At 35.7% G+C, this 22,522-nt stretch overlaps 3 protein-coding genes across 5 annotated transcripts; 2 read left to right on the forward strand and 1 right to left on the reverse strand.

The window, feature by feature from the left end:
- Window positions 1-2,320: 2,320 nt before the first annotated feature.
- LOC127801829 (uncharacterized) lies at window positions 2,321-10,509 on the forward strand. Of its 2 annotated transcripts, none has more exons than XM_052337265.1 (5): window positions 2,321-2,518; window positions 2,656-2,705; window positions 2,830-2,935; window positions 3,042-3,100; window positions 10,161-10,509. In XM_052337265.1, exons 1-5 carry the CDS (start codon window positions 2,390-2,392, stop codon window positions 10,210-10,212), a joined length of 396 nt encoding a protein of 131 aa, XP_052193225.1. In that variant the 5' UTR covers window positions 2,321-2,389; the 3' UTR covers window positions 10,213-10,509. The 2 variants fall into 2 exon arrangements, with proteins under 2 accessions (XP_052193225.1, XP_052193226.1); XM_052337266.1 differs by having other exon boundaries at window positions 2,396-2,518; window positions 2,646-2,705.
- Window positions 10,510-10,652: 143 nt separating this feature from the next.
- LOC127801830 (uncharacterized) lies at window positions 10,653-14,006 on the forward strand. 2 transcript variants are annotated; one of them, XM_052337267.1, is made up of 4 exons: window positions 10,653-11,267; window positions 11,367-11,438; window positions 13,494-13,563; window positions 13,674-14,006. In XM_052337267.1, the coding sequence occupies exons 1-4, from the start codon at window positions 11,184-11,186 to the stop codon at window positions 13,730-13,732; spliced, it is 285 nt and encodes a 94-aa protein (XP_052193227.1). In that variant the 5' UTR covers window positions 10,653-11,183; the 3' UTR covers window positions 13,733-14,006. The 2 variants fall into 2 exon arrangements, with proteins under 2 accessions (XP_052193227.1, XP_052193228.1); XM_052337268.1 differs by having other exon boundaries at window positions 11,367-11,420.
- A 1,495-nt stretch (window positions 14,007-15,501) lies between these two features.
- LOC127802808 (uncharacterized) lies at window positions 15,502-21,638 on the reverse strand. Its single transcript, XM_052338838.1, has 4 exons — window positions 21,466-21,638; window positions 19,328-19,454; window positions 19,144-19,216; window positions 15,502-16,075 (listed from the first exon to the last, which is right to left on the reverse strand). Exons 1-4 carry the CDS (start codon window positions 21,491-21,493, stop codon window positions 15,809-15,811), a joined length of 495 nt encoding a protein of 164 aa, XP_052194798.1. The 5' UTR covers window positions 21,494-21,638; the 3' UTR covers window positions 15,502-15,808.
- Window positions 21,639-22,522: the final 884 nt, after the last annotated feature.

A 22,522-nucleotide genomic window follows, 5' to 3' on the forward strand; every position in this document is an offset into this window, starting at 1 on the left:
ATCATGATATGCACAAGCCAAGGCCGGAATCTGGAGTACCAGCTCTTCTGGTCGTCTAGCGCTTATCATAACAACTGATGACTAGCGCCCATACATCCAGCCATCAACTGCCACGACTCACGGTTGACAGTCAGTGGCTTTGTATCCCATACCCTTATACACACTTATTGACACTATTAACTTTATATCCTCTAAACTTAACATTACACAACATTTCTCCATAACTCTTCATGTACATAATCCCATGAACATCATAATACCGTTCTCAATCTCATCTCGTATAAACATAGAAATGAATCACTCATTTTTCCAATTAAACTCTTTAACATAACCCTATAAATCATACCACTCTTCTAAGAACCTAACCCATCGGGTTCGGCATCATTCCCAAGAAAAATGGAGTGATACGAAGCTCCGTAACGGTCAAAATGAAAGACACCAAGATATATTTGCTTAACTTATTCCATTCCATCAACAATAACTTCATTAATAAAATATAAATCATAGGGTGGTTGCCACGCGAAGTATTATTATTAATGCGTGGAACCGAATCTAGATGAGGGAGGGTTTTGAGTTCAAGAAACCTCGAAGACTTTCACGGGAAATAAATAATGCGAGGAGGAGGTTAGGAGCTTACCTGAAAATAGCTACTTTCAGCCCCTCTTGTGCTCCCGATGTCAATTAAAACATTTCCTAGTAGATAACACAACCGGAACTTAAATTAATTAATTCTAATCGCGTAAAATTTATAATTTAAACATATCACTCTTCTACTAATTTTTACCCACGTATCTGATCACTTTTCGTGCCAAAAATTCCCAAAATTCCTTTATTTTTCCTTATTTTCTTCATTTTCTTTTATTTTCTTTCCTTTTTTTTTTTTTTTTTCTTTTCTTCCTTCTTCTTCTTCTTCCCCGCCCCTGCTCCTGCACGCCTTGCTTCTTCTTCTCCCTTCCTTTCCTTCTTCTTCTTTTTCTTTTCTTTCTTTCTTTCTTCTTCTTCTTTTTCTCCATGGCGCGCACACCAGCTCGCTGCCGCCGCTGCCGCTACAATCGGCTGCCCTCGCTCGCCCTTAGCCGGCCACTGCTGCCGGCCATCGAGCATCACCACGTGCCACCGTGCCTATTGGCCCGCTGCTCCGCTTTCGCCGCCACTGCTATTTGCTCGATTACCATGGCCGAGCGAAGCTCGGCCAGCTTCCATGGCCGCTGCGCCTCTCTTTCCTTCTATCTCTCTCTCTCTCTCTCTCCCCCTCAACTAAGCTCTTTCTCTCTCACCCATTCTCTCAGCCACCAGCTCCATCGCGAGCTCTCATTCTTTCCATCCCTTTTTTCCATTTTCATGAAATTGGCTACTATAGAATACTTGGAGGCCAAACACACGCACACAACCACACAATTTAACATTTTAATTAATTTATTTTAATTTAAATTAATTTGATTTATTCTTTTATTATTATTATGAATACACATATATATATTTATATATTAATTCATTAATTTAAATTAAATTAACATAATTTACACATTTATTATTATTATTATCATCATTATCTATTTTATTAACATTATTTTTTTCATTATTTGTTTACCTCAAATACTCAATACGGACTCCAAATGCCGAAATTTAATAATTATTATCGTCTCCAAAATTTTGAGATATTACAAAAAAATGTAGAGATATGAGTGAGTGCTAAAAGGACTTGGAAATGTTAAATGTTCATGAAATTTATATATTTTATTTACAATAAATTTATCTAGATAGAATTATTTTTTTGATCATTTTAATTATTAATGTTAAGATAATTAAGTCATTTATCATTTTATTTACTAACAATATATTTTCTAGTAATAACTTTTGAATTTTTTATAAGATTAAAATTATCTTTTTTATTTTATTAAATATTATAAAGTAATATAAAACAAGTATTAAATAGAAAAGTCCTTTCATTTATACATTTAATTTTGGTTTATTATATATTTTAATATTATAAACACACTCCTGTATTCTTTGATTAAATGAACCATCCCAGTAACCAATGGGATTTTGCCAACGACCCAGCAATGGTTAATTGAATTTGAATCTCAGCCATCATTGGGATTCCACATATCCACGGCCAAAAAATGGTTTGTTTTTTTTTTTTAATTTTACTAAAATGACATGGAAAAAGAGAGAAAATTGTAAAATTATTTTAGCTTAATTTTAAATTATAAAAAAGTATTATCATTTCTCAATTTAAAAAGGTGATTTTAGTAATTAATTAGGCCAGCGTGGTTAATAATGTAATTTAATCTAAAATAAAACATGTGTTTCCCAGGAAAGACCCGCTGGTTCAGAGTTGAACATCTTACTGAGAAAGCTGCTCTCCACTTCAATTTCGATTCCAATCATGGCTATTGGCGCAAGAACTAATCGCAAGTCCTTGAATTCAGTATTCGTCTTCTCTGCAATTTGGGCAATCATTTCCCTTTCGATCGCTCCTCATGAAGCTCTGGCGAAGTCTCGCCGCCCAATTTCAGTAAGCATTTCCTCTATTTTCCGTCAATCCAAACACCCCCTTTCCTTCCGGCTCCCTTCTCCCTATATTTGTGTATTTTCATTTCAAGCCCTAATTCTTTCTTCTATCGTTGCTTCCCTTTTTGCCGGGAAACACAGGACGCTGAGATCAGAGAAAGGAAAAACCAGTGCTATTCAGACATTGAGAAGTACGTACTTGTTTTATATTTTCTCTAGAAAAGTCCTGCTGTAGAGTAGTGTAAAGAACTAAGACCTCTTTTGATTGGGTTACTTTCTGGCATGTATACAAGATTGATCTATCTAATTCAACAGTGGATTGTGGGGTTGGGAATGCAAATCCTCGATGATAGCCAAGGAGAACTGCGCTTTGCGGTGTCTTTCACCTGCTTGTTATGAGCTACTTTATGAGGGCGACCCGGTAAGAGACAGACTAGTTTTACATATTTCTGGATTCATATAGGACCCTCCCTTGGTCAATTATTGATTTTGTTTTAATTTTTCCCAATTGTGGATTGTGTTATTAGTTGGAAGAAGGAGAGAAAGACATTGTCAGAAGCCAGGAGTATAAATATTGTATGCACAAGTAAGTGAGAAATAATTACACAGTTCAATTTTAATGTGAATAATAGAGAAATAATTACACAGTTCGAGTTTTTATTTGTTCATTAGAGTTATTTTACTTTTTATGATTCCAAGATTGCTTTAGTAATAGAAGTCTTATTCTGGTACATTTTACTTAATTTCTTTGGGGGGAAATTTAAAATTTATTTGATAATTGCCATGAATAAAATTAAGAAAAGAGCACCAATTCTGTTGTTTGCTGTCAACTGCATACAAGGGAGGGGTCGAGATTTGCTTACGTATTTATCAATTGTGAGCAAGAGTTTCTCTAGCTGGCCTTTTACTAGTTCATTTTTGTATTTACCAGTGACTGGAAACTTTGACCTAGGAGTGAAGCATGCCGACGGGATAGTTTGTTAACTCCTCAAACAGGCTTCTTATTTGCAATTTTTAATGTCTATAACATGGACCTATTACTGGATTCTTTGTGGAGGATACATGTACCAAATCAACAGCTCTAACTAGCAATTCTCAATCAGACTGTCATTGGAATAGTTTGTCGTGCACTTTTGTGTGAATAGGAAAATGACTTAACGGATTTTGAATTAGCAAGTCATCTTCCCCCGAAAACTTGCAAACAAATGGAGCCTTAAACCCCCCAAAATAAGCTTTAAAATCAGCTGCTTACTTGAGTTTTTACCTGCTTCTATCAGCCCACCCATCAGTTGACTTTCCTCATTACTGTCAGCTTTTGTGCAGTAGCTGCCCCTAACATCAACTGCTCATATCAACTCTCGAGTCTCCCTTCGCTTCTTTCCCTTTCATTTGCTCATATCAACTCGGGATGTCACTTATCTCACATTTTGACCTCTCACAGCATCATGTTTCTTTCGTTTGGTAAGTACCCTTTCATTTTCAAAAATTAGGTAAGCAATTCAGAGATATGAATTGGAAATTAGTGATAGTTGTTAGAGTGTTGTCTCAAGTAATCCTGAATTATTGGCAGTAAGAATGCATAAGAATTTAGAGGGTATAGATAGGCGGTGACCAACTTGTATTTACAATTAAGTTGGGGGTTAAAACCGGTAATATCTATACCGGTTATAAGGTTCGTAGAAGTTAACGTCCTATCTTCTATAAATAGAATAGTGGTCTAGGCATAGGCGATGAGTCATTCTCACGAGAAAGTGAAAGAGGAAAGACTGTGTAATAGAATAGTCCTTTGTAATCTTGAAGGCTTGTAATCGTGAAGGACTGTACTGATCGCATTCTGGTAATCGAAGGAAGGCTGCTCTCGGGAGGTTTTAGAGGCTGGATGTAGGGTTGTCCTAAGGGTAATCTGAACCAGGATAAAGGCTTTGTGTTCTTCTGTGGTTTGATTTAATTTATGTTAATTTTCATTCTGTTTTTCTTTCATATCGATTTGATCTTTGTATTTGTTCAAACTGTGAGTGCGCGCGCTTGTGAGGCAGTGAATTTTGTCTTAGTAAACTAATTCTAAGTGCTCCCAAGATAACAACTTGGTATCAGAGCTGGTCTTTAGGATCAAGAAAGCCAAATATTTTCATTGTTTGAAGTTTATGTCATAGAAATAGTGTCAAGAATGTTTGCCACTAGATATGATATTGAAAAGTTTGATAGCCAGAATGATTTTGGCCTCTGGAAAATGAAAATGAGGGCTTTACTAGGGAACTTAGGATTGGAAGAAGCTTTAGACGGTGAATCAAAAATGCCTAAGTCATACTCGGATGAATAGAAAAAGGAGATTATCAAGAAAGCCTATAATACCTTGATATTTGAGTCTAGGGGATAAGGTGTTGCAGGAGGTATCAAAACTGAAAACCGCAGCAGAAATTTGGCTTAAATTAGAAAGCCTTTACGTGACCAAGACCGTATCAAGTCGATTGTATTTAAAGGCTAAGTTCTTTACTTTTAAAATGAATGAAGGTCAAAAGTTACAAGACCATATTGACAGTTTTAATAAGTTGTGCCTTGATCTGGAAAATATAGAGGTTAAATATGATGATGAGGATAAGGCATTAGTCTTGCATTCTCTCCCAAAATCATATGAGATTTTTGTAGATATATTAAATCACGGTAGGGACACCCTAACCCTAGATGATGTAATAGGGGCATTAAATTCAAAGGAATTGCAGCATAGGGTAGATGGGAAGAGCACAGTTGGGGATGTGCTAACAACTAGGTCAAGACCCGACAAGAGGGATCCCAAGCAAAAGGGAAGATCTAGGTCTAAATCCAAGAATGGTAGGAGAACTATAAAATGTTATAACTGCCATGAGGAAGGGCATATTAAGAGAAATTGTCCTAAGAAAAAGAAGGATTTCTTAGATAGACCTAGGACTGAAAGTTCCTCATCCATTTGTGAATATGACTATGATAGTGCTGATGCACTTGTAATATCTGAAAATATAGATAAAACTGTATGGATATTAGATTCCGGGTGCTCTTTCCACAGGTCACCCCATAGGCAATGGTTCTTGAATTTTAAAGGAATAGAAGGAGGTAAGGTGTTGTTAGGAAATAATCATGAATGTAGGATTAAGGACATAGGAGATATAAATATCAAACTGCATGATGGGTCCATTAAAACATTGAATTCTGTAAGATATGTTCCTGATTTGAGAAGAAACCTAATTTCCCTTGGAGAATTAGATAGAAATGGCTACTCCTATAGAGGAGATGGTGGAGTCCTAAGGGTATCTAGAGGCTCTCTAATAAGCATGAGAGCAGTCCTAAATAATGGAATCTATGTGCTACAAGCCTCCACAGTGTGTGGAGAAGCTGTAGCCACTGAGTTAAAAGCCTGGGATAAGACAAGGCTTTGGCATTATAGGATAGCTCACATTAGTGAGCAAGGCCTTAGGGAATTATCTAAACAAGGGATATTAGGTGAAGGAAAAGTTACAGATTTAGATAAATGTGAGTCATGCACATTTGAGAAATCAACTAAGGTAAAATTCTCCAAAACTGCCATACATTCATCTAAAGCACCTTTAGACTATATTCATTCTGATTTTTGGGGTCCTACTCAAACATTGACTCATGATGGAGCTAGGTATTTTCTATCAATTATAGATGACTTTTCTAGGATGGTTTGGGTGTATGTTCGTAAGTCAAAAGACCACACTTTTGAAGCCTTTAAAGGCTGAAAAACCATGATAGAAAACCAAAAAGGCAGCAAAATTAAAATCATTAGGACTGATAGTGATTTAGAATTTTGTAACAAGGAATTCTCTCATCTATGTAAAGAAAATGGAATCCTAAGACATTTAACAGCCCCTGGAAAACCAAAGCGAAATGGGCTTGCTGAAAGGATGAATAGGACCTTGCTAGAAAGGGTTAGATGCATGATTTTTCATGCTAAATTACCCAAAACTTTTTGGGGAGAAGTTGTAAATACAGCAGCTTATATTATAAACCTATCTCCCTCAGCTGCTATAGGTCTTAAGACCCCATAATGTGGACTGGACATAAACCTAGTTTGGATCACTTAAGTGTTTGGATGCTTGGCTTATGTCCATGTTAAGCAAGGGGAACTTGAACCGAAGGCTAAAAGATGTATATTTATAGAATATCCTTCTGGTGTAAAAGGGTATAAATTGTGGAGTCTAGAATTGGGGTTTCCTAAGACAATAGTATCTAGGGATGTGACCTTTGATGAAAACTCCACTATAAAAGACATAAATTTAGATATATCTAAAGGAAATGAAAGGAAAACTAAAGCAGTTGAAGTTGAACAGCATTTAGGACCTTCAGAAAATGTCTTAGATAGCCCTATGAACTTAAATACAGAAGAAGAGATGTCTGAAAATTCACAGACAGTCCTATAGGTCAAGATTCAGATTATAGTAGAGAGAGTGAAGAGCCATCTAGCATAGAAAGTGAGCAAGACCATGAGAGGTATAATATTGCAAGAGATAGGCAAAGAAGAATTGTAAGACCTCCAGTTAGGTATGGATATTCGGATCTAGTTTCCTATGCACTTTTGAGTGCAATGGAAGAAGCTGGTGAGGAGCCTCTTACTTTTGAAGACACAATGCACTCTAAAGACTCCAAGAAATGGCAAGCTGCCATGAAATCTGAGATGGAGCCCCTTATGAAAAATGAGACTTGGACTTTAGTAGATAAACCCTTAGGGAAGAGGGTGGTGGGTTGTAAGTGGTTGTTCAAGATTAAGGATGGTGCTGGGAAAGAAGATAAGCCTAGGTATATAAGGCTAGGCTAGTGGCTAGGGGTTTCACTCAAGTACCCGGTATAGATTTTAATGAAGTATTCTCACATGTTGTAAGACATACTTCAAGTAGGATCTTGTTAGCCATAACAACACACTTAGACTTAATGCTTGATCAAATGGATGTCACAATAGCCTTTCTACATGGAGAGTTGGAAGAGAATATTCTTATGGAGCAGCCTAAGGGATTTGAGGTTAGAGGGAATAGAGAGCAAGTGTGTTTGCTTAAAAAGTCTCTCTATGGATTAAAGCAATCCCCTAGGCAATGGTATAAGAAATTTGACTCTTTTATGATAGTCCGAAGATTTAAAAGGAGTGCATATGATAGCTGTGTATATTTCAATCATATGCCTAATAAGGTATCAATATACCTTCTCCTATATGTAGATGATATATTGATTACAAGTCAGTCAACCATAGAAATCCACAATTCAAAGCTGAGATTAAGGTTAGCCTTCGAAATGAATGAATTAGGAGAAGCTAGAAAGATATTAGGCATGGAAATTAAGAGAAATAGACAACAAAGACAACTTATCCTATCCCAAAAGACGTACCTTAACAAGCTAGTTAAGAAGTTTAAAATGCTGGATGCGAATGAGGTTTTTGTCCCCTTCGCACAGCACTTTAAACTCTCACATGAGCAGTCTCCAAGTAGTAAAGCAAATATGAGAGAAATTAGTAAGATTCCTTACTCAAATGCAGTGGGCAGTCTAATGTACATCATGGTCTGTACAAGGCCTGATTTGGCTCACTCTATAAGTGTATCTAGCAGATTTATGGCCAATCTGGGTAGGGCTCACTGGGATGCTGTGAAATGGACACTGAGATATGTAAAAGGAACATTATATATGGCTTTGGTTTATGGTGGAGCAAAGCTAGGAGAAGAACCTTGCATTATAGGATTTTCGAATGCTGATTATGCAGCAGATCTAGATAGGAGGAGATCCTCAACCAGATATGTTTTTCAACTATGGAACTCTACCATAAGCTGGAAAACCAACCTGCAGCTTGTGGTGGCTCTTTCCACCATTGAGGCTGAATACATTGCTGTTACTGAAGCAATTAAGGAAGGTCTTTAGTTAAAAGGGATTGTGGGTGAACTCCTAGGAAGAAATGTTAAGGTTGAGTTAAGGTGTGATAGCTAAAGTGCAATTCATTTGGCTAAGAATCAATCCCATCATGAAAGAACCAAACATATTGATGTTAGGTATCATTTTGTTAGGGATATCCTTGAGAAAGAGGAAGTAAACCTAGTTAAAGTTGTTGGAGAAAATACTGTGGCTGATATTTTTACCAAACTAGTTCCTTTGTCCAAATTACAACATTGTTTGAATATTCTTAATGTTTGTTTGTGTTGGTGATCAGGTGTATATCATGTTGAAGCCAAAGGAGAGTAGGTCAAGGCTTTGATGGATGAAGAATGGATTGGATCTTACTCAAGACAACAGTGGAGATTTGTTAGAGTGTTGTCTCGAGTAATCCTGAATTATTGGCAGTAAGAATGCATCGGAATTTAGAGGGTATAGATAGGCGGTGACCAACTTGTATTTAGAATTAAGTTAAGGGTTAAAACCGGTAATATCTATACCGGTTATAAGGTTCCTAGAAGTTAACGTCCTATCTTCTATAAATAGGACAGTGGTCTAGGTATAGGCGATGGGTCATTCTCACGAGAAAGTGAAAGAGGAAGGACTGTGTAATAGAATAGTCCTTTGTAACTTGAAGGCTTGTAATCATGAGGGACTGTACTGATCACATTCTGGTAATCAAAGGAAGGCTGCTCTCAGGGAGGTTTTAGAGGCTAGATGTAGGGTTGTCCTAAGGGGCAATCTGAACCAGGATAAAGGCTTTGTGTTCTTCTGTGATTTGATTTAATTTCTGTCAATTTTCATTCTGTTTTTCTTTCATATCAATTTGATCTTTGTATAACTGTGCGCACGCGCGTTGTGAGGCAGTGAATTCCGTCTAAGTAAACTAATTCTAAGTGTTCCCAAGATAACAATAGTCATGACAACACTAGGTGAAAGGAGTCTTGGTTAATAAATTTGGGTTGCCCCACTTGCTGCACTTAATGACTGGGAGACTGAGGGGTCATTGCTTGGTCTGATTGGGCTGCCTAGCGCGGGAGTCCTGAAGTTTGAGTCCGATAGGAACCACTTTGTGTGTATTCCTGTCAAAGGTTAATGAATGACCGGGAATTGAGCAGGGGCCATGTCTGGGAAAATGATTCTTTGGAGTGACCACTGGCAAATATTAGCAGGCTGGCAATGTCGAGTACTACAGGCTATTAGTGCTGCTTCTGTTTGAAATTTTTATGATTTGGGTAATATATGTTAGGTGAAGTTTCCCAAACAGACCCATGATCTGTGAGATAGAAAGGATGACTTCTTCTTTTGGTATTCATTATGCTACGTCATGTGGAACCGAGGTGTGCATGTCCCCTCTAAAATATCAATTGGCTGCTAAATGCTTCATGCACTTGTTTAAAACGAGACTCGCTCAGTGGAAGGTACCGAATGAACTAAACTTGGTAATCTTGTCTTCTTTTGTATGATGAAGTGTAGAAAAGAATGGGGCAAACTCTGCACAAAATAACTGTAGTCTACTAACAACAAAAAGTTATGAACCTGCTATTGCTACAAAGGCTTGCCTTCTAACAAAGTGCTATGACCAAAACCAGAAAAAGACACGGGGAAGAAACACAATTCTCCTCCAATCTCCTTTTTCCTTTCGACTTCATTGTTGCTACATGGTAGGTTCCCAGCGTGAGTGATTGAATTGTTATGTAACTACTAAAATTGTTGGCTTTATTTGTATTCCGATCCTACAGGTTATCACTTGGGGAGAGTCTGGATGGTGTCAAAGGCTCCTTCAACTATTAGATGAACATAATAAAAGCGGCAGTACTTCAACCTGATTGTGTGCTGCCTGGATGCCAGAGCTTTTGTTGGAAAACACCTTTCTTTTCTTTTTTCTTTTTTCAATTTCTTGCACTCGTCTGAGTGATGATGCTCCAAGTTACTTTGTGACATTTGAAGCATCCTTTGGTTAATTAATTGACCCACTCTAGGGCTAGGGCTCAGGCAGATGCTTGTAAAAAATAACTGCGGGGTTGCTGCTTCATTTATCTCCCGGATCAACCATGGGATTAATGTTAAATTGTGGTGTTCCTGCTTAAACTTTTGCTAGCTAGCTGGGTCGGTGAATAGATCGAGGGTGACAATGCATAACAATAATACCAGTGGACATAGAGTTTGATCCAGTGAACCACAATAGAGCAAAAATTAGTGATTTTCCCAAAAACCTAAATATAACTATACTATAGCTTAATAGCATCAATTTTACTCATGACTTGTGATGCTAATCATTTTTGTATACAAATTTAAAATGGGATTGGACTGTTTCTGTTCTCATTTTTGTATACAAATTTAAAAAAGATTAAGTTGCATTTTAAAATTAGAATGATAAGATGGGTGGGCATTCTTTTAGGAATTTTTCATAAAAGTTGGTTCTTGATAAAAGAAAATTTTGGATTAAATGTTCCTAATCATATGCAACCGATATGTTTAATATTTCAGTGGTCAGCCAAACAAAAAATCAATTATATTCTAAAGAGTTGATCGATTATTACTGACTTGGCAAAATTGATCACTGTTGAAGGGTATCAATTCTGTTATTATAAATAAGAAAAAAAAGAACAATTGGAACAGGGTATTTATTTATTTAATTATTTGTGCGACGAGAGAGGGGGCCGAAGGGCAAAGTTATATGTTCCTTCCAATTTTTATGTCGGCATAGTTCTTTGTGTTCTTCACAAACACAGCGTAATTTTTTCCGGCGAAGAGAGGGAGAAATGGCATCTGCAGCGGCATCAACTCCGGCTTCGTCCTCCACCTCAACTTCTTCCGTAGATTCCAGTCGCGATCTCATGAAGCAGGCATCTCTCTCTCTCTCTGGAGTATGGAATCACATATGCTTAATATGTGGTGGTGTTCGTATTCAAGATTTCTAACGTGTCCATTCATGGTTTACACAGATATGGAGCTACGAGGTTGCTATAGCGGAGCTCAAGAGTCTTCCCTCCTCTCGGGTCTGTAAATTCACTACAGTAAACCCCCTTTCTCTATCTTATACATTTTGAATGTATGCAATTCTATATGTATATGTGGTTTTTGGCTCTTCTCTGCAATACCCACGTGCAAACTGAATTTTCCGAACAAATATCATAGCAACCCTTTTGAATTATTAGAAAAGGAAGGCTAAGCATAACTAGAATGTTCTGATTGGGATTTTTAGTTTAGTGTGTTAATTGGGCAGTTTACCTAAAATGTAGAGGGTTTTCCCAGTTGAAACCATGATGCTAATTAGTCAATCTAGGGAGTATATATTTATCTATTTTAAGCACCTCGGGTATGGCTTTTCCCCAAATTTCTTTCCCGTATCTTCGTGTGTGGTGTGGAGGATGACATATCGATATGGAGCTTTATGGCCAATTTGTATTAGTTGGAAAATTATAGTCCCTCATATTTCAAAATTATTCAAAATTCTAATTATAATTATCATGAATAATGAAAAGTCCTCTCTTGAATTGTCAAACATCCCTACTTTCCATTATGCCAATGAAATCCATTGTAAAAATTAGAAATCAACAGACAAAGGAAAACAAAAGAAAAAATAAGTGGACCTGACCCATTAAATCATGACTATGTTCGCAATTCTGATATTAAAGTTCGATAGAGATGAAACTGGACCAGTTGACCCCTTTTTATTTCATTTCTTTGGACTCCACAAGAATTTGTTGATTATTAATGGGCATATGGGTTTTCTGCACGGTGTACTAATCTCTTCAAATGATGATGATAAAAGCTGAACAGTGATGTGAAACATCAATAGACCAGAAAGAACTTGGAAGACATTCCAAGAAATGCTTTGGGACAGATCATGCTGCTCAAGCAGTGTGGAGTTTAAAACTCTGAGCCTGACCAGTGTATTTATAGGCTGGTTAATATTTTTATGGATGCTTGTAAATAGCAAAAACACTCAGAAATTAGTATTAGTGAATTGTGAAAGACATTCATTTACCATGTTCCTAAGAGTAGGGGCATTGTCAGCTTAGCTATGATTGTATCACCTAATAAACATCAATTCGACAGGAGAAACTAGAGGAACACTGGCGTATGGTTATTACCTTTTTTTTTCCCCCCTTTTTTGATACTGAGGTATGGTCTTACTTTTTAGGTCTTGTAACCAATACCTTGGCATTAGAAGTTTTTCAAGTGCTTTGGATCATCCACTTTAAAGAGCATTTTTCTCAGAAAAGAAGCAACTGGATGCATGAATACCACTTGACCATGAACGTATCTCCAGTTGATACGCCCTAGATCAATTTACAATTGATGGAAATTTTTAACCAAATCATTTGGCAAGGGATATTCATATGAATCGGAAGATGCTTGTAACTTGCTGCTAATCTATCAGAAGCACATAAATTGCAGAAATTGTTGTTCAGAGTGTGGACGCATCAATAAGCTTTGAATTTGGAGTAGAAAAGTACATGCACCATATTTATGTTCTGTTGGTTAATGGTGGGAAAACAGTTACATACTGTAGCAAAGCCTTAGGTGGGTTATAGCAAGTACTTAAATAAACTAGTATGAAGCTATCATTCTCATGGTATTCTTCTTCTTCCCATGCTAACTAGTGATAAATTTTGACATTTTATTAATTTGTTTGCATCAAATTCTTTAGAACAACCACCACCAAATTACTAAAAGATGTGAGGAATTATGCTTTAAATTATTCGAACTTTAGCCTCCTAAATACAGGATGATCAATTTTGAGCCTGTGAATGAGATAAAGCTAAGCTTAGCCTTCAGCCCCTTTCCAGACTAGGCACTTGCTAATCACTAATCAGCACAAGAGTGCATGTTGACAGCCAAAAACAGCCAAGGCTCAAAAATTCATATTTGAAAGAACAAATGATATCATGAGAGTGACTGTTGTGTCATGGCACATCACTTATTGGGCCTTGTCCCTGATTTTGTCATGGATGATAAATTTTTGAACTTGTGGCTACTAGTGTATGATATATTGTTTTGCTAGGTTTATCGTTTACAGTTGACAAATTAATTCAGTTGTAAACACATGCATTACTTGACTGTAGGCTGTGTATCAGAAAAAGGGGAACATATTTTTCCGTACCAACATCCAGGAAGCAACATCATTTGAAAAGAGTAAGGAATTTCTTCTGCTTCCTTTACATTTTTTTTTTCTTTTTTCTCTTTTGTGATAGTAATTCAGTAATATATATTTCTTCTCGTCTCTTCCTGGTTTCTGGACACAGGACAACTTGATGCAGCTAAAGCTGAACAACAAAAGTTAAATAACTGGACTGCACCCTGATTATGGTTTGAGCTCTCCATGGTCTGCCATTTGTTTTGTCGCCTGGTGTTACAGACTAAAATGCCTGTTACACCAACTATTTGCTGTGAACACGACAAATTGTGTATCTTCTTGAGGCACTTATTTTGAACAGCTTGATATGTACATATGGATTTTTTTAGTCTTTTTTTGGGAAATAGATAATCATCTCTCACCGTAATGAAAAGGGCATCCCCAGTATACAATGCTCTCCTCTTTGGTTTGCAAGGGTTGGAAAGTTGTTTTCTTGCATGTAGCTTTACCCTTTTTTTGAAAAGAAACTATATCAGCAATAATAATAATATTTTTATCTTGCATACCTCATAATTGACTATAATTGACCACTATGCTTTTTAAACCCTCAAGACTGTAATTGACCATATAATATAAAAATCTGCTAAATTTTTTATCTTGCATACCTTATATCAATAGGAGAAAATTTCAAATTTCTATTTTTTAGGGCAACTTACGCTCAGCATCATTTAAGTTTGATAAAAAGAAATAAATATCCTGACATCTAAAAAATGACAGAATTCTATTATTATTAAAAAAATTAGTTTACCCTACAACTTCTTTTTTTTTTCTTTTTCTTTCTCACTACAATAGCCATTTGTTTTTGTTTTTTTTTTTTTTTATCTCCAAGCGATAAAGGATTGGCTCCTTTCTCTCCCTCTGACAACCCTTTTCTTTCTCTCTTTATGAATTGCTTAATATCAATTTAGGCGGAAAATTGAAGTGGTTTTTTGTTAGACTTTAAAAATATACAGTGTAATATATACTATATTTTTAGAAGAAAAAATTCTTTTCACCATAGTAGTTTATAAATTATTTGCAAATAAATTGCTCAATATAAATTTAGTATGCCCTCGACTCTGTGGGGAGGAGGGATCAGAAAGTAATTATCAATACTTTGGGGAGGGAGGTTGAATGCAATTTTGTCTGAAAAGTAATCAGCAAGACGACACCATGATTCAATAATAGCGGGCAACAGGGCAAGGGCAGGCGCCGTTCAAGCTCACCAGAGCTTTCTTAATTAATTGCTTTTGACCCTGAAAGTGAAAGGGGTGCAAATTAACCTCCATTAATGGGTTGCTTCTAATAATGGGTTGCTCTGTCAATCTCAATCTCAAGTTAAACTCCATTACTAATTGCTAATTGTTGCTTTCCTTTCTCTACAATCAGAGACCAGGGTGGGTCTCCCTTTCTTTAATGTTTATAGTTATGTCCTGCTCCTGCAAAAGCCAAAATGCTCCACTCCACTACCCAGAACAATACTGCTTTTCCGATAAGTGGAGTATTATTTTGGATAAGTTATATTGTTACCTCTTCTTAACACTTGTTATCTAGTAAAATTTAGGTGTCAGTTTATAATTTAAAATTTAGAATTGAATGGCAGACATGAGTAATGATCACAGCAGCTAAGTTTTTTATGTCAAATAAAAAAAAACATCATTTTAGAAGGAAAAATAGGAACCAATTAAAGTGCAATGTGTCAGCATTCGTCTGCACAGGGACAGGGTGGAAGTCTTTGAAAGTTGATAGCATTCTGAAAAGCATAATAGACAAGGTGACAGACGTGTCCAGACTCCAGAGGAGTTGATTTTCATCATTTTTAAGCAAGATTAGTTTCATACTGATGTTGATGTAAAGAGGATCCAACTCAGCCCCAGAACAGAACAATGCTCCTCAACAAAAGAACATTCCTTTCCTTTCAGGTGATGAAACCACAGTAGAAACACCCATCAAAAAAATAATAATAATAAAAGCAAACTCTTATCTCATTCCCAACAAATTCTATATCGGTTCACAGATTGTATAGCAGATAATCAGTTGGCCGAATAAACGGCCAATTGGCGATGCCTATACACAAATCTGGAGCCATTAATTCGTGTGCTTGAAAAAGGCTTATTCAATCGCCTGGCTGGTTTGAACATCACAAATAACTTAATACATTCGTTCACTATTTGTAGCTGATAAGTTTGCAGGGCTTCGATTATTATAGCATGCACACAGTCACTGCTTATACACGACGTGCAGCAATTCATGGCACCCAAGGGTTCATTCGATTCCATGCTCAGCTTGGAAGGTCACAACTGCAAGGGTCACAAGCGATGCATAAACTGAATTTGGTAACCTCTGCACCACCTTGCCCACGCCCGGGATACCCTCTGTTGTCTTCTTTGTCATCAATGCTACCACTGGAGCTACGGCCAATGTTATGATCAGTCCCTGACTAACTGCGATGACTGTATCTGCCGTCAATTGTTGAATAAATTTTGCAAATTCTTCACGATCAAGTTCTCCATCAAGGTTCAGATCATAATCCTGAAAGAAATAGTAATAGTAACAGTATAAATGATAATAAGGAAGATAGGAACTGATGAACAAAGGAACAATAGAAGTAAAGGGTGGGTAAATAGCGGGGGAGTGTGATGCTATGTTATAGTCAAAGTTGGGTAGAACTGCACATCCATTATATTCCGGTGCTTAGAATGTGTCATTGTAAAATGATAAAATATACCACACAACAACCATAGTAACTCGAGACAATTCATGCAGGCAGCTTCTTTCATTACAGTTACATCCACTCAGAGATTGGACAACTCAATAGCATCATCCACAACCTAAATAGGTTGAGTTACAGCTTTCCCAGGCTCATTGGACTACATGGGCAAATACTCTAAGCTCGAGAATTTCTATCCTCATTAACCCATGGAATTGGGACAGAATTTTGGCATTATTCTAAAATATAAGATCACAATTTCACATTCTGAACAGTCCTGTAACACGTAACAATTTGTTAACAACCAAATTTGCCGAGTTGATCTACAATATCTGGCTATTATTGACAGCATTCAATACTGTTTGTAGCATCTAAATAGGGTGTTGCCCATCAGTTGAAAAGCAAGGATACAGAAGTGTACACAGGCACGTATTATACAGATAAAGACTTGGTGATTTGAGAAGAAAAATGTTCAGAAAATAACACCTTGTCAAAATCAAATTACCATTCGACAGTGTCAACCAATAAACTTATTCCATCAATGTGAAAATGCAACGCTCCCATCAAGTCTAGACATTACACCCCAAATGTGCAGTTAAATTAAATAGTGAGCAAGTCATCCATCAAAATATATAGTCACAATTGAAAACAATAATCATCTCATAGAGAATTACAATCTTAAAACGTCAATTGGCATTCAACGTTCCCAAGAGAAAAAAGAACAAGAAACAGAATAACAAAAACAAACAAACAGACTAAGTATTCCCAACTTCCAGGTCAGGCAAACTATGTCTTGCCACTAGATATGCCATGCAGTGTCCCAAGTGCATTTTCATTTGTCCAACAAGTATCTATGTCCCCTTTTTTGGATAAGAAAAGTATCTATGTCCTTTATATTGAAGACACAGGGTCAGAAACCCATATTGGAAACCCATATTGGGATGTTTGTGGTTTCTAGTCCATCAGTTAATATGCCATATATATTACATATATTAATCAATTAGTTAGAGCTTGATACCCTATACAGGACATCATTTTCATTGCAAATTTCATAAAATTTTTCCAACTGGTGGCATAAATGTGCAAGCTTCATGGATATGTTCATCCTTCAAAAATAGAAAAGCACATTTGATTTTGCTAAATGACTGTCCACAACGCTATTGTTGTGCAGTTCCTCTATTTTATTCTATTCGCACAAGTTTCTCTGTATTAGATGGGTGTTGCAATGAAAGCTCCTAAAAGTGGCAATTCCTATAGCATAGATCACCATAACCTGTTGTACTAGGTCGTGTCTTTGGAGAGGCACTAATTACTTCTACACATGGCAACTGCAAGCCTCTGTCAATAAATCTCTTATGTTTGTCTATTTTATTGTTTAGGAGCTTTTTAATCTTCTATTTTTTTATTAAAAAGAATTGCTAATAGCTGAAGATCAAATTATGACTGGAGTGTAACTAATATGAGCCAGCAAATCCGACGAGAGCCTTTCTTATCTTAACAGGAGAAGAAACTCATCCTCAACGCCACTCTTGTTCACTTCCTCTATTTTATTCTATCCACACAAATACACACACACGTTTCTTTGTATTAAATTGATAATGCAATGATTAAGAGGCTCCAAAAAAGTGACAATTGAGCCCTATAGTAAATAAAACACCATGGGTTCCACTCAAAAGTGCCACTTGGGTTCACGAGACCAAGTAATATACCCAAGACCACTCCAGTAAACTACCAATGTTGGATTGTGCTGTGAAAATTCCACCCCCCCCAATTTAATACTTGACGTCCTCACCAGGCTAGAAATCTCAAATTGCAATCTGACCCAAATCAGTCTAAAACACTTTCTTAATCTGCACCCACTTTATAGTGGTCCCATGTTGTCTTTGATGCAGCTTTTAACACCATTGTTCCTCATTACAAAGTGCTACCTGAAAGTGCCTCTTGGATTCATGGGACAAAGCAACAACCCAAGACCTCCCCAGTAACCTCCTTATGTCAGATTGGGTTGTGATAGCATAGATCACAATAACTTGTTGTACAAGGTCATGTACTTACAGAGGCATGAACGACTTTTCACACAGCAACTACAAGCCTCTGTCAATATCTCTCTTTATTCTAGTTTATTGTTTATGAGCTTCTTGATCTTCTAATTTTTACCAAAAAGAAAAATGTTGAGAGTTGAGGATGAAATAATGAGTTATGACTGGACAGGAGTATAACTGTTAAGAGTCAACAAATTCCACAAGAACCCTTATTTATCTTAACAAAAGAAAAGGAACTCATCACACATACCTACATGCTACAATGGAGAGCTTAGGGATTTGACACAATGTGAAGATACCTAGAGAATGAGTCATTTGTTCTCAGAATGTAATTAAGCTTTCATTTCATACTTGGAAACACTTCCAGTTACCATAATTTTTCACTGGTCAACTGAACTACAACCAATTTAATAGCCAAGACTTCCCTGGTCATCTTAAAAAGTCACTTAGTTTACCACAGCAACATCCAAGGAAAACCAGCCAAAGAACAACCCTTCTGAAGAGGAACAAATTGATGTACATGCAACTGGGGATGTCCATCATGTACATTAACCATACAAAAAAAGTATATAAACTGAAGAACACGTACTAAACTCAGGTATTAAATTACCGGACACAACACAATATCTAGATGGCTGACACATGTAAAGGTCCAAAGGATGACAAATAACACTTCACCACTCTCAGAACCATTCAGAGAGATTGCAACCACAACTTGACAATTCATAGGGAACTGACAAAAAAGCAGTTCAAATATAACAATGTTTCTTCTATATTAATTACTGTCATTCACAACCAAAGCTACTCTAAGATGTTCCAATTTCATCATACAGACAAATGGAACATACCTGCATCATGGCTCTAACTTGCTCCTTGGTGGGGGGATCAAAATGAGGACCAGGCAATCGCTTATTGATTTCACTAGAGAAAAGAAATCGGTCTAGGTAAGACTTTGTGTGTAAAATATATAAATGAATGTATAAATCTGTTGTGATACTTGAACAATGCCCATAAAGAGATACAAGCTCTTACTTGTACACAAGTAGTACAGAAATGTACAGATCTTCAAATGTCAAATTAGCTCTTCCCGTGTCATTCTTTACACGATCAAAAGCATTGTTTATGATCTTTCTCATTTGTTTACGCCTCCATTCCTTACCTGCACAATGAGAGCTAGCATGTATAAGGTCGTTCAAAAAACTTTAATCACCCTAATAGTAATTTATCAGTTTGAAAAGCCTCCTAAAGGAAGGGACCATTATCAAAAAAGTGAAATAAGTGGACTCAACTACAGTCTACAGGAAACAGATAACACTTTTCGAGTTCAATGACGAGGCCTGAAGTATCTAAATTCAATTATCTCAAAGTTAGATTTTCCAGTCTTGGACAAATCCTTTCGGTCCCCTTCTGACTTCAAATACACTAAAAGAAAAGTAATATTAAAAAGGGGTAAATTACACAGCTCGCCCCTGAGCTTTGCACTCTGCAACAAATTGGTCACAATATAATTTGTCACAGTAGCCACTAAACTTTGATTTTTGCTAAAATTTAGTCCCTCTTTTAAGGTTTCATCAAATTCTATTAATGAAAACTGCTGTGATATACATTAATATAACCTCCAAAATCATTTGATTAGGGATTTTGGATTAATTTTAACATTAACTGATTTTAGAATTTATATTAATATATATCACGTCAGTTTTTGTTAAAAAAATTTGACAAAAAAATCAAAAGAGGGACTGAATTTTAACAAAAATCAAAGTCCAGTGGCTATAGTGACAAAAATTGAAGTATAGTAACTAGTTTGTTACAGGGTGCAAAGTTTAGGAACCAACAATGTAATCAACCCTATAAAAAAGTCCACAAAATAATCATAGCTATGAAATCCCAACAACAAAAGGGTAATATATGCTAATAGCTATCCATATTATTAGGGGAAAAAAAACTCTTGTTCATTCTCCAATGACTAATTCGACAGAGTTATACCCATACATTTAATGCTCCCCCATGCAGTAACAATTTATGGCCCAATATTTCATCCTAAAACCTTCAAACAATTAAGAACCATGAGATACATTAAGTTAAACAGAGGCTCCTAATAGAGGTTTCAATGACCCTGTTTACATCTTGAAATGAGTCTCATCAGTAAGGCATTTCCGTTGAGAGCCGCTAGAAAACCACAGCATACAGAAGAGCATTCCGGTGGAGAAAGAAGAAGAGATGTAACAACTTTACCATAGGATTGAATTCTTTAGAATGTAATAACTGTTGATATTAATTAACCAAAACAAAACAAAATTGTTGATATTTGTGTGGCCAATAATCAATTATGAAAATGTACAGGGATTTTAATATTGACCTTTTCTAATAGAGCAATCAGGACCAGATCATGGAAATAAATTTTTAATCATAAAGGAAGCTAAATAAAAACACTTTATTATGCTTTCCTTCCATGGCCTTCATGCCTTGTTATACACAAGCAAAACCTTTGTGCGTCCGTCTTGTGAGCAAAACAATTAATAGTAAAAAACCAAAAGAACTTTGAATCTAATGACTTATTTCAACTTGATTCCAGGAAGACAAAAAATCACTCCACAGCTAAATCATAATTCTAAATTGATTCAGGATTCAGTCAATAAACTTAACGAGAATTCTTACACTTCATTTTGATCTGGGGACAATTCTTTCCAGCTTAGAATTGATAGTGCTTTTGTTCCTTTTATCGTTCATTAGATGTTGAATTATCCTTAACACGTATAAACTACCTCAAGAAAAAAGCATCCTTCGCGTTACTTGTTTTGCGTTTCTAAAGGAGAAACGCTCACTAGCCAACTCTGTCACTGACCATAACTCAACAAATAATTGAGATAGAATCCTGAATAGAGTTTCTAAAGGTCACCTTTCTTTTGATTCAATAAAAAAAAATTTCTAAAATTGAATCTTTTACACTATTAACATGAAAAGATCATTGGTATCTCATATTTCCTAGTTCCTTAACCAATCCCAAAAATGCTAAGAATCAACAACAGCCCAGAAGAACGGAAGACACACTCGCAGAATAAAAAGTACCACTCCACTAAATGAAAACCCAAGAAATAGAATTGACAATCTCAGGGTGTTTTAGTTTTACATAGAAATTGCTCAGAAATCAACACAGATACGTGATTTACCTTGAAATTTCTCCAGAGCTTGTCCCATGGCTGCGGAGCACTGATTGCGCAACTCAACTGCTGGATAACGGCAACGGGAAGCTCGTATTTGAGAGAGAGAGTGGGGGAGGCGGAGGCACCGGAAGTTTCGTCACCTGAATATGATTGAGGAAGTTTCTCAGATCCATTAGGATCCTCTGCAGCCGTAGATTTCCAACTGGATTGCGACCCTTCAAAAAATACAAAAAACATCTCTAGCACTCTTTGTACTGTGCACTGCTTCTTGCCAAACTATCAAATTTTCGCTCTTTTTTTTTTTTTTTTTTTTTTATAATATGACATATCTTTAATAATTAAAAATTATGATTATTAATTTTTTATATGTAAAATATTAAAATTTAATATTTAATTATTAAAAATTATTATTTTAAATTCTTATCTTAAATAAATATTAACAAGTACATGAATATATTTATTTTTATAAAAGAATGTTACGTTATTAAATACAATGTCAATGTGACAGATCAAATTATGCTTGACAATAAATATGACATTTGGTATTTGAATAATTAAAAAAATTGATATTTAGTCTTGAAAAAAATTACTAAATTTGATAAAAATAAATACGTAAATTTCATAAAAAAAACTTAAAAAATCATAAAAAGACATAAGAATATTTAAAAAAAATAAATTTCATAAAAAAACTTAAAAATTTCATGAAAAGTCCTTAAAACATCTAAAAAAATTGATGGGGTTTATTTTGTCACTTCTTGTTTAAGATCTCGTTTCATAGTTTATGAACAAAATTTATGGATTTAATAAGTTTTTATTATTTTTCATTTAAATTCTTGTTATCACAATTTTCTATTAGATTTTTCATGAAATTTGGTCATTTTTTAGTATTTTTTATGAATTTTTTAGCTATTTTTATGAAATTTAGGCATTTTATAATATTTTTAGGTATTTTATGTGAAATTTAAAATATTTTAGGTATTTTTGTGAAATTTTTAGGTTTTCTATGGAATTCATGTATTTTTAAATATTTTAAGTTCTTTTTTTGTAATTTTTTTTATCTTTT

Source organism: Diospyros lotus, chromosome 5 (assembly GCF_014633365.1).
Source record: "Diospyros lotus cultivar Yz01 chromosome 5, ASM1463336v1, whole genome shotgun sequence".
In the NCBI taxonomy this organism is placed as follows: Eukaryota; Viridiplantae; Streptophyta; class Magnoliopsida; order Ericales; family Ebenaceae; genus Diospyros; species Diospyros lotus.